A 15,702-nucleotide genomic window follows, 5' to 3' on the forward strand; every position below is an offset into this window, starting at 1 on the left:
TGCAAAGAAAATGAGATACCGACTTGCTGTTCCTTTCCTATTGGAGAGGTGCCCATCCTTCACGATACAAAACAATTATTAGCAACACCAAAACTTTTCTCAAAAAAGCAATTCTGAATCTACGTAAATGTTTGAATTCCAAAATTATAACCACAGATGCTGGAAGAATAACTTTGCCCAAGAAATTCTGAGAACAGGAATTCATTTCTACCATGAAAGAACTTTAATATAATTTCCAGGCAGGATAATATTACAGAAATGAGTCCACAAATAACCATATGAGTTAATCTTTAAATAAAATGATTTACCATTATCCAACCGGATTCTCAAATTATCCCTTTTCTTTCCTTTGGCAATATTAAGTTTAGCTGCTCTGCCTCCCAGTAACTACCCAACAAGTTCAGTTACTTCCTAAAGCAACTTCTTTAACTGTGATTTATGTCAGCATGAAAAAGGACCAAGTCCTCCTATTAGGTAAGGCAGAAAAGCACATTAACCCAAAAGCTACCCCAAGTAGTTCAGTAGAAAACAGCTCTGTTTTCTGACACTAAAAATAGGACATTTTATGCTACGTCTGTTTTTATTTATATTTCTAAAAATAGGTCAGTTCTCATCCTGAGTATCAGTGTAAATTCCAACAGACTCTAAAGAATCATTAAAAGTAAGGGACCTGTTTCGAGTACATGTACGTAAGCCCGTAAAAGATTTTTATTGGTGAAATCAACAACTGACAAAAGCTTTAAATTTTTCTTAAACAAGTTCTTTCCTAAAAGAAAAAAAATGTCATGAGACTCAACAGTTAAACCTAAAACTGATTCTTTGCCAGGATACTGATGGAGAGTTCTATACAATGAGTTGGCTTCAGAAGCTTTACAGGGATATGTAGTCAGAAATTTGGAGGGACATAGGGGTTGCCCATTTAACAAATAAGAATAAGCTATAGCTTAATTTAATTTACAGTTTAATTAAATTGACCAGGGATTTCTCCCAAGGAGTTAATAATTAAGTAAAAAATTTATCAAGTGCTGTAAACATCACACTACTCTAAGAAGAATTAGAAACATTCAGAAGTAAAATAACTTCTTTTAGCACTTTCTCCAGCCATAGCAATTAATCTATTTATTCTAAAGCCAGAGGGAATAGTGAGACCTGTTAGGTAAAGTTCCTAAGAACACAAAGCATCAGTAATAACATCACAATAACACTAGTTAAATACGCTCAATTGAAATGTAATTTAGAACCTACATTTGAGACAGGAGGGCTATGAAATGATGCAACTAATGCCAACCTCTTACAAGTAAAGTAGATGGTGCCAGAAGATGGTCAAAAAGTAACTGGTTTGAATCCAGTGGAAAGCTTACAAAGCTTTGGGCAGAAAACAAATGTATACCAACGTCAGCTATACCTCAAATTAAAAAAAGTAACTCATAAATGAAACTGAAAGAGATGTGACTGGTAGCTGCTAACTGTAAAAAGGCAGCAATGCACTTTGGCCATAGAGCCATCATGTAACAATCACCGTTTTTTGGGTTATTTTCCTTCATTAAATATTTATCAAGAAACTGTTAATTTGAAAGCCACTACTCTTCCAGATAAATAATAATTTCAGGAACTGAAAAGAGACATGGTCTCCCAGTTACAAAACTCTGTAATTCTGTTAGTGAATTTTACAGTTTCCAGAAAATGAGAACTTAGTGTCATTCCTTTGTTTAACAAGAAGCAAGAGGAATGAAGAGACTGTAAGTATTACTCAGAGGCAAATCACTGCTTGGAGAGGATGTAAGAAAGAAACTTAAGAAAAATCTCAAGCAAACAAGCACCAAACCTTGAATGAATCCAGAGCTCTCACAAATGTCTTTCAATCTGTTCTGACATCATGCAGCAAATGTACATATACTTTAAATACTTTATGTCAATAAAAAATATGGAAAATATATATTCTACAAAGGGTTACAACAATGATTAATAACAATCAAAATTTTGGTTTTATCAATCCCCTTAGAAGTTACCTGGTGGCAAATCAGGATCTGTGGGAGCAGCCTGTTGAATTCTTCGGGGTTTTGCTGATGTTTTTGTGTTCTCAGTAGTACTACGGTTGGTAGAATTAGAACCACAGCTTTCATGGTCATCCTATTTTTATTTGGAAGAAAGAAAAGCAAAGTTATCAATCACCACTCAAAAATTTTAAAAAGTTTTGTTGAATGTATGTAGGTTACTAAAATTGATGTTAGACTCTTCCAGCTTTATGTTTTTAGCTATAAAAACCTATGTAACCAAAATTTTTGTACTTTGCACTCTTAAACAGCATTTTTAAAACAAGTAGTAGTTTAAAATTAGAAACTGTTTCTTTAGTTGATATCAAAACAAACCACTTGATAATGTCAAATATGGCTTTAGCAAAAGAAGACAATTCAATTGAAGCTTTTAAACGTTTTCCATTTGAAAATCTGAAATAAATGGAAAGGATTTTAATTTTTACATATTTGTTTATATACTAAAACCTCACTATTTTGTGAGTTGAGAATCCAAGCTATCTTCTTAATCAATTTTTTTTAATTAGTAACTTAATTTGTTTTACTTTCTAAGTCGTATCCAACTCCTAGGACCCCATCAACTGTAGCCCGCCGGGCTCCACTGTGGATTTCTCAGGCAAGAATACCTGAGCAGACTGCTCTTCTCCAAGAGATCTTCTGGACCCAGGGATAGAATCCAGTCTCTTGCATTGAAGGCAGATTCTTTTCCACTGAGCCACAGAGGAAGCCCATCTTTTTTTCTTGGTAATAATTTATTTTTTGTTTTTTTGAAGTCTATTTTTTTAAGCTTTTTGTTTTAATTGAAGGATAATTCCTTTACAGTATTGCATTGGTTTTTACCAACATCAATATGAATGAGCCAGCCCACCTTTAAGGATTAATCTTAATCATCTTAAGAATTCTTGGCACCCATTTAACAATGTCCACTGAATTATTATTATTCAGATTAGATACGAGGTTTAACTAGTTTCTAATGTGGATAACATAAAAACTTTAAAATATACATATCTTTGAAATTTACACAATGTGAATGAGTACTCTTTTCCTGACTTGATTCAACAAACATTTATAAAATGTTTTTATGTGTTAATTGCTGGATTTACAAAAGCAACTGTCCTCAAAGATTTCAGAGTCTATTTAAAACACATATAAGTCTACAAGAGTAGTTTTTTGTTTATTTTCAAGTAATAGGAACACAGAGAGTCATTCTATTTGGAAGAACCAGAGAGATCAGATCATTAAAACTGACTGAATGTTTTAGGTTAATATCAGAGGCTAAATGGGGGAAACTAAAAATAGCATATACAAAGAATAATGATCAGTCAAAAGAAAAAAAGAAGCCACAATATAAACATTTAAGATGGGAGAACAATACCAAAAGCTAAAGGCAGGGTCTAGTTCAATAAAAATGCAGTCATGTAAAGAACTATAGAGATGTTCTCAACCTTCATTCTATTTGACACTCAAGACTTGGTAATTAGGAGGAGGGTGCCAATAACCAAAAAAAAAAAAAAGAGGAGGTTTGGTAATCCAGTAGAGGGACAGGAGTGGGAGGAGTAAAAGACAGATCAAAGGGTGAATAACGAGTTAAGATGGAAAAAATAAGCACAGATTGCTCTTTCAAAAAAACAGGTATTACAAGGAGGAAATAGATGGGGTAGTAATACGAAATAAAAGCATCTGACATCACCTTATTCCTTTTGGGAGGTTAAACTAGCACATTCTGCTTGAGAGATGCATATGAGGAAACAGAGATCAAACACCTCTCCAACACAAATGGAAACTGATGGTGTACTGTGCATCATTAACTCATTAATCAACAATAAAACTATTTTATAATGCTTAAAAGAATGATGATAAATTTAGTTTTTCTCTTTTATATATCTGAAGAGAAAATTTCAAGAACTGAAAGAAAGGTTAACTACTAAATTTAGCATTCTAATAGGATACTAGAGGCAAATAAGAACAATGATAGGCCCTCCTTTAGGATACAAAAAATATTTTTCACTACAACCACTAACAGGATTATATAATAATAAAAATGAATCTTTTACAATATGGCATGACTTCAGATGCTAGTCATACATTAAGTAAAAGGAAAAATTTCTGTCTGAAACTTTGTTACAAGCAACAAGTTGAAAGATTTGCTATAATAAACAATGAAAGAAATTTCTGCATGAACTTATATTCACTTTAAGTTAATGCAAAACAAACTTCACAGCATTTCATTCCACGAAACAACTTCACTATTCAATCTTTATAATGACATCTTCTGTTATTTTGGGGAATGTTATAGTCTCTAAATACTAAAAGACTACTACTGTGAATAAAACCTCACTGTAATTACTTTTAGTTCAACTTAGATCCTTAAAAATGTCTGTAGTCATACACTTCTGCACAATGTTAACATTAAAAGCACACTATTAATTTTTGAAACATATGGTTGTCTCAAAAGCCCAGAAGTAAAACATATTCATTAAAGAGATGTGAAAAAGTTCCAAGCGAACTGCCAAAACTAGCATAATTATGAAAATATTTAACACTGAAACCATCTGAAATCACATACTGTATATAGATTACAGTGATGTCATAATAAACATTCCAGCCAAAATGCACTAAAACTACTGCAGTCCAATAAATCTGGCATACACTAGATGACAAATATCTTAAAGCAAAAGAAAGAACAAGTTATTTTATTTTATTTTTTAAAAGTTATTAGCAGCAAAAAAAAAAAAAAGTTATTAGCAGCAAAAAAGGGTAAACTGCATAGATTAAATATAAATTTTCAATCAGTCTTTTAAAAAGTGAATAAAGCTTCCCTACAAACTACACGTTTTTATCATTTAAAAGGAAAACAAACTAACTTTATTTACTTAAACAAAAATTTTATTAACTTAAAATTTCAGTGTGCCTTAAAAAAGGGCATTAATCATGGTACCCATAGGAATACACACTATGAAACAAACATTACCAAATATGTAAACACTTCTTAATTATGCTTAAGAAATTATGGGTGCATATATATTATAATTAGAAAATAATCCTTTTGATAATTTCAACTTGTTTTCATTTCAATTACATTTTAATTGCATCAATTATAAACGAGCTTCCATTCAAATCCTGTCCCAACTAACTTAAATAAAAATAAAGCAAAACAATTATAATATTTACTATTAACACTGGAATTATTTCCATCATTAGCTTGAATTCATCATCTGCTTTTAACCAATATGTATCACTTTGGACTATTACATATTTTAATTCATTGAAAGACTCTAACTTCTAATAAAAGAAACTCTGTTCTCAAAAATACTAGCTAACATGTTTTGAGATAATTTTTAACCCCAAACACATTACAGTTATATCTTTCTTATTTAGGCTGCAATTTTTCCAAAATGTCAAGTTAAGTATATTTCATGGCAAAAGAATGTTGTCTCCTGGGGACCACATAGCTATTTCTGAAAATACTGCCCTTTGCTCCTCATGAAACAAGCAAGAATGTCATTTCCTTACAAAAGTTCCTAACAGAGGGAAAATGTGGCAAAACCCTGTATTTAAATAGATCCGTTACTTTCATACTGACAGCTCATGGGATCATGTTGCATACTTTTCACCTTAGACCTCGAAGGGCTAGTCAATTAAAACTGGAAAGCCATCAACTCCCGGATTCACAACAGTAGAGTAAGATTGGGGATAAAACTTAAAACCGGTGACTGAATCATTCTAAGCCCTTGTTTTAGAAATAGGTTAAAAGTAAGAAAGAGTTGAAGAAGGAGAGACCAAAAGACAGAACTAGGAAGTGATGTGTATTGCATTCTTCAGCCTTGCGACCCCAAACTTGACAAGCAGAGGACAGAGGCTCACCCGGCAGCTCTAGTCGCTCCTGAAGAGAGTGTGAGGGCCTTAGAAGTGAACCGCTACAAAGCCCGTAGGTAAGTTCACCTCTAACCCCTCCAGAAGCAAGTACAAAGACAACAGACGCAAAAAAAGAATCTCTAAAGGTAAGCCTGTACTTTGGAGAGTCAGAGAGCCAAGGCAAGTCAGCAATGCAGAGGGACACTTGTAGAACATGAGAGCTAGCCAGGAAAAAATATATATATATTTCCTTCTGGGGTAAAATTGGGAATGTCTGGATCCCTTCTACCCTAACAGGAGTATTAATAAACTTTAGCCATTAAAAAAAAAAAAAAAAAGCCAAGTCACCTCAGTAAAGGAGGTATGTATACCCCCAACCTCTTCACACATCAGCTTAAGCCCACACAAGAGGCTGCTTCCGTCTTCTCTGCAATCAAGGGTGTGACAGGCTGGGAAAGAAAAGAGAGCTGGTGCTCCCCTGCATTCTTTTACTGAAACCTCCCCAAAAGGAGGGATAACTAACCTAACAGGCCAAAGCTGAACATACACTAAGATATATTAGGCTACATTTTAACAAAGAAAGAGATCACTGTCCTAACTGTGAACACCTGTGTGATGAAGCCACTCGTCTATCTGACAGCCATGTTCCCCACATGACGTGATATCTAGCCATCGCTCCTCTGGCCTTCCTTTCACATTCTTAGCCATGTACCCCAGGATACTGCCCCTGCCAGAGAACAATCAAACTATACTGGTTAACAGCATCATGTTAGAAAAAAATCTGTCCTTTATTATCGCCTATGACATCCTTTTTCCTTCGAATCAGTCAGTATGTATCATATTAGCAACTCCTCCTCCCCTCTTTTTAAAAATCACAGAATTGAAGTGCTTAGACTCATCTTTAGATTTGGAAGGTGAAATAGGCAGAAATTAAGGGAGGAGAGAACAAAAGTACATACAGAGGCATCCCAGCCTAAGCCACATTCCACCATCTAATATTTACCAAAATTCAGTAGAGATTGGGTGAGTGAGCCGATTAGTAAAACTGCACTTTGTCTTCTTACATGTATAACTTCCCTCAAAAAGAACCACTTGACTTTTTTTTAACTATCTGTTAGGCATTTTGAGAGAAAACAGGTAGTACAAATAGATGGTATCCTGATAGCTTTACTTATATGCATAAAAAGGTTAAGAGCAATTCAAGTTAATCAGCTATTTATTACATAGGTCTCACATACACAAACGCAAAAATAACAGTAAAATTTACTGAGCATTTATATGTGCCAGACCTCCAGTATTTTAAGGATGAGGAAATTGGGGCTTAAGAGGTTCTAAGGTCAAAAAGACACGAAGGAAAACAGCTAGGACGAACGTCCAGATACGTCTGATAGAAAGCCCCTTCCATTACTACTGATAAAAGACAGGAAAACAGAGAGAAAGGGAAGAAAAAAGAATGGCAGAGAGGGAGGAGAAAAGACACAGGAAAAAACTTTCTATTTATGGCGTTTTCAATGGGTTACTGGAGAAGGAAATGGCAACCCACTCCAGTACTCTTGCCTAGAGAATCCCGTGGACAGAGTAGCCTGGTGGGCTGCCATCTATGGGGTCGCACAGTCGGACACAACTGAAGCGACTTAGCAACAGCAGCAGCAATGGGTTATATGAGTATCAGTTCAAGAAATATAAGCTTTATTCAACATACTGAGGAGCCAATGAAACTTATGAGTAGGAGACTAACAAGAAGAAGTACTTCATTCAGAAGAAGAATCTTCAGGTAACGTGACAAAACACAAAAGAAGAGATACTAACAATTAATAAAAATTAATAGGCTATTATTAATCAGACGGGGAGTTGACTGTGGTTTAGATCATGAACTGCTTATTGCAAAATTAAGACTTAAAGAAACTAGGGAAAACCACTTGGCCATTCAAGTATGTCCTAAATTAAATGCCTTAAAATTATATGGGGAAGTGACAAATAGATTAAAGGGATTAGATAGACCTGATAGAGTGCCTGAAGAGCTATGGATGGAGGTTTGTAACACTATGCACGAAGTGGTAATCAAAACCAGCCCCAAGAAAAAGAAATGCAAAAATGCAAAATGGTTGTCTGAGGAGGCCTTACAAATAGCTGAGAAAAGAAGAGAAGCAAAAGGCAAAGGAGAAAAGGAAAGATATACCCATGTGAATGCAGAGTTCCAAAGAAAAGCAAGGAGATATAAGAAAGCCTTCCTCAGTGATCAATGCAAAGAAATAGAGGAAAACAATAAATGGGAAAGACTAGAGAACTCTTCAAGAAAATTAGAGATACCAATGGAACATTTCAAGCAAAGATGAGCACAATAAAGGACAGAAACACCAAGGACCTAACTAAAGCAAAAGATATTAAGAAGAGGTGGCAAGAATACACAAAAGAACTATACAAAAAAGATCTTCATGACCCAGATAACCATGATGGTGTGATCACTCACCTAGAGCCAGACATCTGGAATGCGAAGTCAAGTGGGCCTTAGGAAGCATCACTACGAACAAAGCTCATGGAGATCATGGAGTTTCAGCTGAGTTACTTCAAATCCTAAAAGATGATGCTGTGAAAGTGTTGCACTAAATATGCCAGAAAATTTGGAAAACTCAGCAATGGCCACAGGACTGGAAAAGGTCAGTTTTCATTCCAACCCCAAAGAAAGGCAATGCCAAAGAATATTCAAACTACAGCACAACTGCACTCATTTCACATGCTAGCAGCCTAATGCTCAAAATTCTCCAAGCAAGGCTTCAATACTACATGACCTGAGAATTTCCAGATTTCAAGCTGTATTTAGAAAATGAAGAGGAATTGCCAGCATCTGTTGAATCACAGAAAAAGCAAGAGAATTCCAGAAAAACATCTACTTCTGCTTTATTGACTACACCAAAGCCTCTGACTCTGTGTATCACAGCAAACTATCGAAAATTCTTCAAGAGATGGGAATACCAGACCACCTGACCTGCCTCCTGAGAAACTTGTTTGCAGGTCAAGAAGCAACAGTTAGAACCGGATACAGAACAACAAACTGGTTTCAAATTGGGAAAGGAGTACTTAAAGGCTGTATACTGTCACCCTGCTTATTTAACTTCTATGCAGAGTACATCATGCGAACTGCCGGGCTGGATAAGCACAAGCTGGAATCAAGATTGCCAGGAGAAATATCAATAACCTCAAATGACACAATATGCAGATGACACCACCCTTATGGCAGAAAGAGAGGAACTAAAGAGTCTCTTGATGAAAGTGAAAAAGGAGACTGAAAAAGCTGGCTTAAAACTCAACATTCAAAAAACAAAGATCATGGCATCCATTCCCATCACTTCATGGCAAATAGATGGGAAGCAATGGAAATAGTGACAGACCTTATTTTCTTCGGCTCCAAAAGTACTGCAGATGGTGACTGCAGCCATGAAATTAAAAGACGCTTATTCCTTGGAAGAAAAGCAGAAAAGCTACGACAATCCTAGACAGCATATTAAAAAGCAGACATTACTTTGCCAACAAAGGTCCATCTAGTCAAAGCTATGGTTTTTCAGTACTCATGTATGGATGTGAGAGTTGGACTATAAAAGCTGAGTGCTGAAGAACTGATGCTTTTGAACTGTGGTGTTGGAGAAGACTCTTGAGAGTCCCTTGGACAGCAAGGAGATCCCACCAGTCCATCCTAAAGGAAGTCAACACTGAATATTCACTGGAAGGACTGATGCTGAAGCTGAAGCTCCAACACTTTGGTCAACTGATGCGAAGAGTCGACTCATTAAAAAAGAGCCTGATGCTGGGAAAGAATGAAGGCAGGAGGAGAAGGGGACGACAGGATGAGGTAGTTGGATGGCATCACTGACTCAATGGACATGTTTCTGAACAAGCTCCAGGAAATGGTGATGCACAGGGAAGCCTGGCATGCTGCAGTCCATGGGGTCGCAGAGAGTCGGACATGACTGAACAACGGAACAACAGCAACAATAGGTCATTATAATAGTTTAGAAATTAAATGATGCAGAAAATTAGCAATGAGAATTCTTTTAAAGGCTAGCACCTCAAACTCAATGGTAAAACAAAATTTGTGGAGCCTCCCTGGTGGCTCAGCGGTGAAGAATCCACCTGCCAATGCTGGAGACATGGATTCAATCCCTGGTCCTGAAAGACCCCAGGTGCCTTGGAGCAAATAAGCCCCTGCACCACAACTTTTGTGCCTATGCTCCAGAGCCCTGTAGCCACAATTACTGGGCCCACAAACCCTAGAGTTCACGCTCTGCCGTAAGAGAAGCCACTGCAATGAGAAGACCGCATACCATAGCTAGAGAATAGCCCCCGCACTTGCCACAACTAGAGAAAAGCTCATGCAGCAACAAGATCTAGCACAGCCAAAAATAAACAAAAATTATTTTTTTAAAATGTCAGGCATTCTAATAACATTTTAAAAACTCATGGACTCTGCAACAGACTTTATTTCCCCTAACCTCTATTCCTCAAATAAAAAAAAACAAAAAAAAACCACAGTCCTTCACATTCTAATTCAATAAGTCAACGTAGCTACTATTTTCTCAGTCTCCTAAGACTCCTTCTGTGTGCAGTCACTCAGTAGTGTCCAGCTGTTTGACACCCTATGGACTGTAGCCTGCCTGGCTCCTCTGTCCATGGAATTTTCCAGGTAAGAGTAGTGGAGTGGGTTGCCATTTCCTACTCCAGGGCATCTTCCAAATTCAGGGATCAAAGCCGTGTCTGTTTCTCCTGCACTGGCAGGCAGACTCTATACCACTGCACCACCTGGGAAGATGTTATATCTGTTATAATTCTGCAAAATGACTACAATGAGCTTTTAAAATTTCAAGTAGAGAGATCCCTGGTAAGATTTACTCCTAGGTATTTTATTCCTTTTGATGTGACTATAAATGGGTTTTCTTCATGTCTATGAAAGTTCATCATTAGTCTATAGAAGCAAATCAGGTTTTTGTATATCAATTTTGTAACCAGCAACATTACTGAATTTATTTAGTAGTTCTAGTGATTCTCTGGTGGCATCTTTAATTCTTTATCTATAATATCATGCCATCTGCAAACAGTGACAGGTTTCTTTCTTCCTTTCCAGTTTGGATTCCTTTTCTTTTTCTTGTCTGATTGCTGTAACTAGAACTTCCAAAACTAGACTGAATCTTTGTCTTCTCCTGATCTTAAAGGAAAAGCTTTCAACTTTTTACCACTGGGTATGGGTTTTCACCACTGGTGTTGGCTGTGGGTATGCCACATATGGCCTCTATTATACTGAGGTATGCACTTTCCATAACCACTTTGTTGAGTGCTTTTATCACTAACAAATGTTGCATTTTGTCAAAAGTTTTTTTCTGCTTTTATTGACATGATCATATGGTCTTTATTCTCCAATTTGTTAACGTGATGTGTCACACTGATGGAACTTCTGGATATCAAACCATCCCTGAGATAAATCCCACTTGGTCATGGTGTATGTGAAGTATTGTTGAATCTGGCTGCCTGATATTTGTTGGGGATTTTGCAGCCACGTTATTCAGTGACACTGGGACAAAAGTTTTTTTGTGTGTGCTGTCTTTCAGTGCAATCCCTCTCAAAATACCAACTGCATTTCTCACAGAACTAGAACAACTAACTCTAAAATTAGTATGGAAACACAAAAAAAGCATACAAAAAAACCAAATAGCCAAAAAGGCCTTGAGACAGAGCAAAGCTGGAGGTATCACACTCGCTGGTTTCAAGCTACACTGCAAAGCTTCAGTAATCAACACAGTATGGTGCTGGACCAAAGATAGACACATACATCAATCGAACAGAGAACATAAAATAAACCAATGCTTCTTATGTGGTCAATTAATCTATGACCCAGGAGGCAAGAATATAAAATCGGGAAAAACAGTCTCTTTAATAAATAGTATTGGGAAAACTGGACAGCTCCATGCAAAAGAGTCAAACAGGACTGCTTTCTCACACCAGATATAAAAATAAACTCAAAATGAGTTAAAGACTTAAATGCATGATCTGAAACCATAAAATTCCTAGAATAAGACATAGGCAATATTTTTTTTTTCAATTTGTCTCCTCAGAAAAGAGAAACAAAAGCAAAATAACAAATGGGATGACATCAAACCAAAAAGCATTTACACAGCAAAGGAAACCATCAACAAAATGAAAAGTCAACCTACTGCATGGGAGAAAATGCTTGCAAAAGATACATGTAATAAAGAAAGGGTTAATTTCCAAAATATACAAAGAATTCACAAAACTCAATATTGAAGAAACAAATAATCAGATTAAAAATTAGATAAAGGACCTGGGCAGATACTTTTCTAAAGAAGACATACAAATGGCCAACAGATACATTAAAAGATGCTCAACATCACTAATCATCAGGGAAATACCAATCAAACCTACAGTGAGATAGCATCTCACACCTGTCAAAATGACTATCATCAAAAAGACAACAAATAACAAGTGTTGGTGAGGATGGGGTAAAAAGGGAGTCCTCGTGCATTGTCCATGGCATTGTAAACTGGTCCACTCACAACGGAAAACACTATGGAGGTTGCTCAAAAAATTAAAAACAAAACTATCATATAATCTAGCAATTTCAATATGGGATATTTGCCTAAAGGAAACAAAAGCACTAACTTGAAAAGATATATGCACCCCAATATTCACTACATCACTATTAATAACAGCCAAGATACAGAAGCAACCTAAGTGTCTACTGAAAGATGAATAGATAAAGATGTGGGACACACACACACATACACACACAGAGTGGATTATTACTCAGCCATAAAAAATTAAATCTTGTCATCTGCAATAACATGGGTGGATCTAGACAGTATAATGCTAAGTGAAATAAGTCAGATAAAGAAAAACAAATACCATATGATCTCACTTACATGTGGAATCTAAAAACAAAAAAAACCAAACCAGACTAGTAGATACTGAGAACAAATGACTGGTTGCCAAAGAGGAGGAAGGTGAGGGGTTGGGCAAAATAAGTGAAGGAGATTAAGAGGTACCAACCCCTAGTCATAAAATAAATAAGGCTTGGGAATGTAACATACAGCATAAAGAATATGGTCAATAGTCATGTAATAACTTTATATGGATACAGTTCATTACTAAATTTATACTGACGATCATTTTGTAATGTAAGCGACTGTAAATCACTATGACACTAACATAATGTTGTATGTCAACTATATTTCAATTTAAAAAATGAATAAAAGAAAATAAAGCAGTCATAGACAATACTTAGCTGTGTTTCAAAAAATCCTTATTTATAAAAACAGGCAGTAGGCCTATGAGCCATAAAGTTTAATTACTCTTGCTTTAAAATACTTGCCTTAATAAAAAATACACGATAAACAAAAATTCAATCTGAAATTGTTTTGGAATCCAGTGTTTTCATTATATAAGACAAAAAAAAAAAGACTACAAATATATCTAACTAATGAGGGACTCTTTAAAATATCCTGGGGGAAAAGTACAAACTTTTTGCCTGGCTGCTAAGAAGACAAGACATTTCTACCATTATCCCTTTTATAACTAATTTCTAATAAAACAACAAATGTTGACTAAGAAAAAGAAAAGCAATTTTCAGTAAGAAGACAGCATGAAGAAAATTCTACAGACCCAAAGGAAAAGAAAAATAATACATTCCTAAAGAAAATAATACATCAAAAAAGCACATTCTAAACATATGCAAAAGTGAAAGTTAAAATTTGGCTAACATCACAAAGAAAGTAAAATGTAAAACTAACTTGGAGAAAAAGAGATAAAAGAGTGGGGAAACAAAACTGGATACATCTTCCAACCCAGGGAGCATTGAGTACTTAAGAAGAATACATTTTTAGACAAATTTTCAGTAAAACACAGAATTTTCTCAATAGTATAATAACATAAATACATCTCAATAATACTAGTAAAGACAATTAAGATTTTATATAATTGCAGTAAAGGTTAAAAGATTTAAATTATACACTATAATAATAAGAATTTTAAAATTTTATACTAGCTAAGTACTCAGATGATAATGCTTCATTTCATTTTTGCTATGAAGGGGATTCTGGTAGAGCTATAGTATGAGTGTACTGCTGCTTTAAAAAAAAAAAAAAAGGAAAAAAACCTCAAGAGCCATAATGTTTCCTATATCTCTGTTTAAAGAGACAATTTTTTATTTTGTATTTGAAATCCCATAAGATTATTCTATACATGAGTGTCCATTCATACTCACAGATACCTTCAACAATGGTTAAGACCAGATCTTAATACTTTAACTGTTATAGGACAACAATATATTATCTATTAAGAACTTAAAATTAATGTATAAAATAATCTTATTTTTCAGCTAACATAATCTTTAACAGGTTAGAAAAATAAGAATCACAATATTTTGCTTCTTAAACACGTATCCAATCTCTTATTGATTTTCCTTTGATGGACAGGAAAATCCTGCTAATTAGACTGTTGTTGTTAGTCGCTCAGTTGTGTCTGACTCTGTGACCCCATCAACTGCAGCACTCCAGGCCTTCCTGTCCTTCACTACCTCCTGGAGTTTGCTCAAACTCATGCCCATTGAGTAGATGATGCCATTCAATCATCTCATCCTCTGCCACCTTTTTCTTTTGCCTTCAGTGTTTCTGAAGCATGAGCTGGCTTTTACCATCAGGTGGCCAAAGTATTGGAACTTCAGCATAAGTCCTTCAATGAATATTCAGGTTTGATTTCCTTTAGGATTGACTTGTTAGATCTCCTTACACTCCAAGAGACTCCCAAGAGTCTTCTGCAGCACCACAATTCAAAAGCATCAATTCTTTGGCGCTCTAACATCCATGCATGACTACTGGAAAAACCACAGCTTTGACTATATGGACTTTTGTTGGGAAAGTGATATCTCTGCTTTTTAATATGCTGCATAGGTGTGCCACAGTTTTACTTCCAAGGAGCAAGCATCTTTTAATATCATGGCTGTAGTCTCCACCAGCAGTGACTTTGGAGCCAAGAAAATAAAATCTGTCACTGCTTCTATTTCTTCCCCTTCTGTTTGCCAGGAAGTAATGGGACCAGATGCCATGATCTTGGTTTTCTGAATGCTGAGTTTCAAGTCAGCATTTTCACTCTCCTCTTTCCCCCTATCAAGAGGTTCTTTAGTTCCTCTTCACTTTCTGTCATTAGAATGATATCATCTGCATGACTGCGGTTGTTGATATTTCTCCCAGCAATATTGATTCCAACTTGGGATCCATCCAGCCCAGCATTTCGCATGATGTACTCTGCATAAAAGTTAAATAAGCAGAGTGACATTTTATGTCATACTCCTTTCCAATTCTGAACCACTGTTCCATGTTCAATACTAACTGCTGCTTCTTGACCTGCATATAGGTTTCTCAAAAGACAGGTAAGGTGGTCCAGTACTCCCAATTCATTGAGAATTTTCTACAGTTTTTTGTGATCCACACAGTCAAAGGCTTTCAAGTAGTCAATGAAGCAGAAACGGATGTTTTTCTGAACTCTTTTGCTTTCTCCATGATCCAATGAATGTGGGCAATTTGATCTCTGGTTCCTCTGCTTCTTTGAAACCCAGCTTGTACATCTGTAAATTCTCGGTTCACGTACTGCTGAATCCTAGCTTAAAGAATTTTGAGCATAACTTTGCTAGCCTGTGATAGGATCCCAAATAACATTTTTCCCCTTTTTTCTTGGCATTGCATTTACACTGTAAATATTAGAAACATTTTGCTTACAGTTAAAATGATACTTTCTATATTCCTATAACACAAAT

The 15,702-nt window shown here is 35.7% G+C and overlaps 1 protein-coding gene across 14 annotated transcripts in view; it reads right to left on the reverse strand.

The window, feature by feature from the left end:
- Positions 1–15,702, reverse strand: part of VPS13B (vacuolar protein sorting 13 homolog B) — a 774,030-nt gene that overhangs the window by 723,390 nt on the left and 34,938 nt on the right. For all 14 annotated transcript variants that reach the window (XR_006272367.1, XM_043484079.1, XM_043484085.1 and 11 more), the window contains one exon: positions 2,010–2,130. Coding sequence is in view for 13 of the 14 variants with exons in the window: in XM_043484079.1 (XP_043340014.1) it covers positions 2,010–2,130 (121 nt within the window). In the remaining variant the exon portion in view is untranslated. The remainder of the gene's footprint in view (positions 1–2,009; positions 2,131–15,702) is intronic.

This window comes from Cervus canadensis, chromosome 12 (assembly GCF_019320065.1).
Source record: "Cervus canadensis isolate Bull #8, Minnesota chromosome 12, ASM1932006v1, whole genome shotgun sequence".
Taxonomy (NCBI): Eukaryota; Metazoa; Chordata; class Mammalia; order Artiodactyla; family Cervidae; genus Cervus; species Cervus canadensis.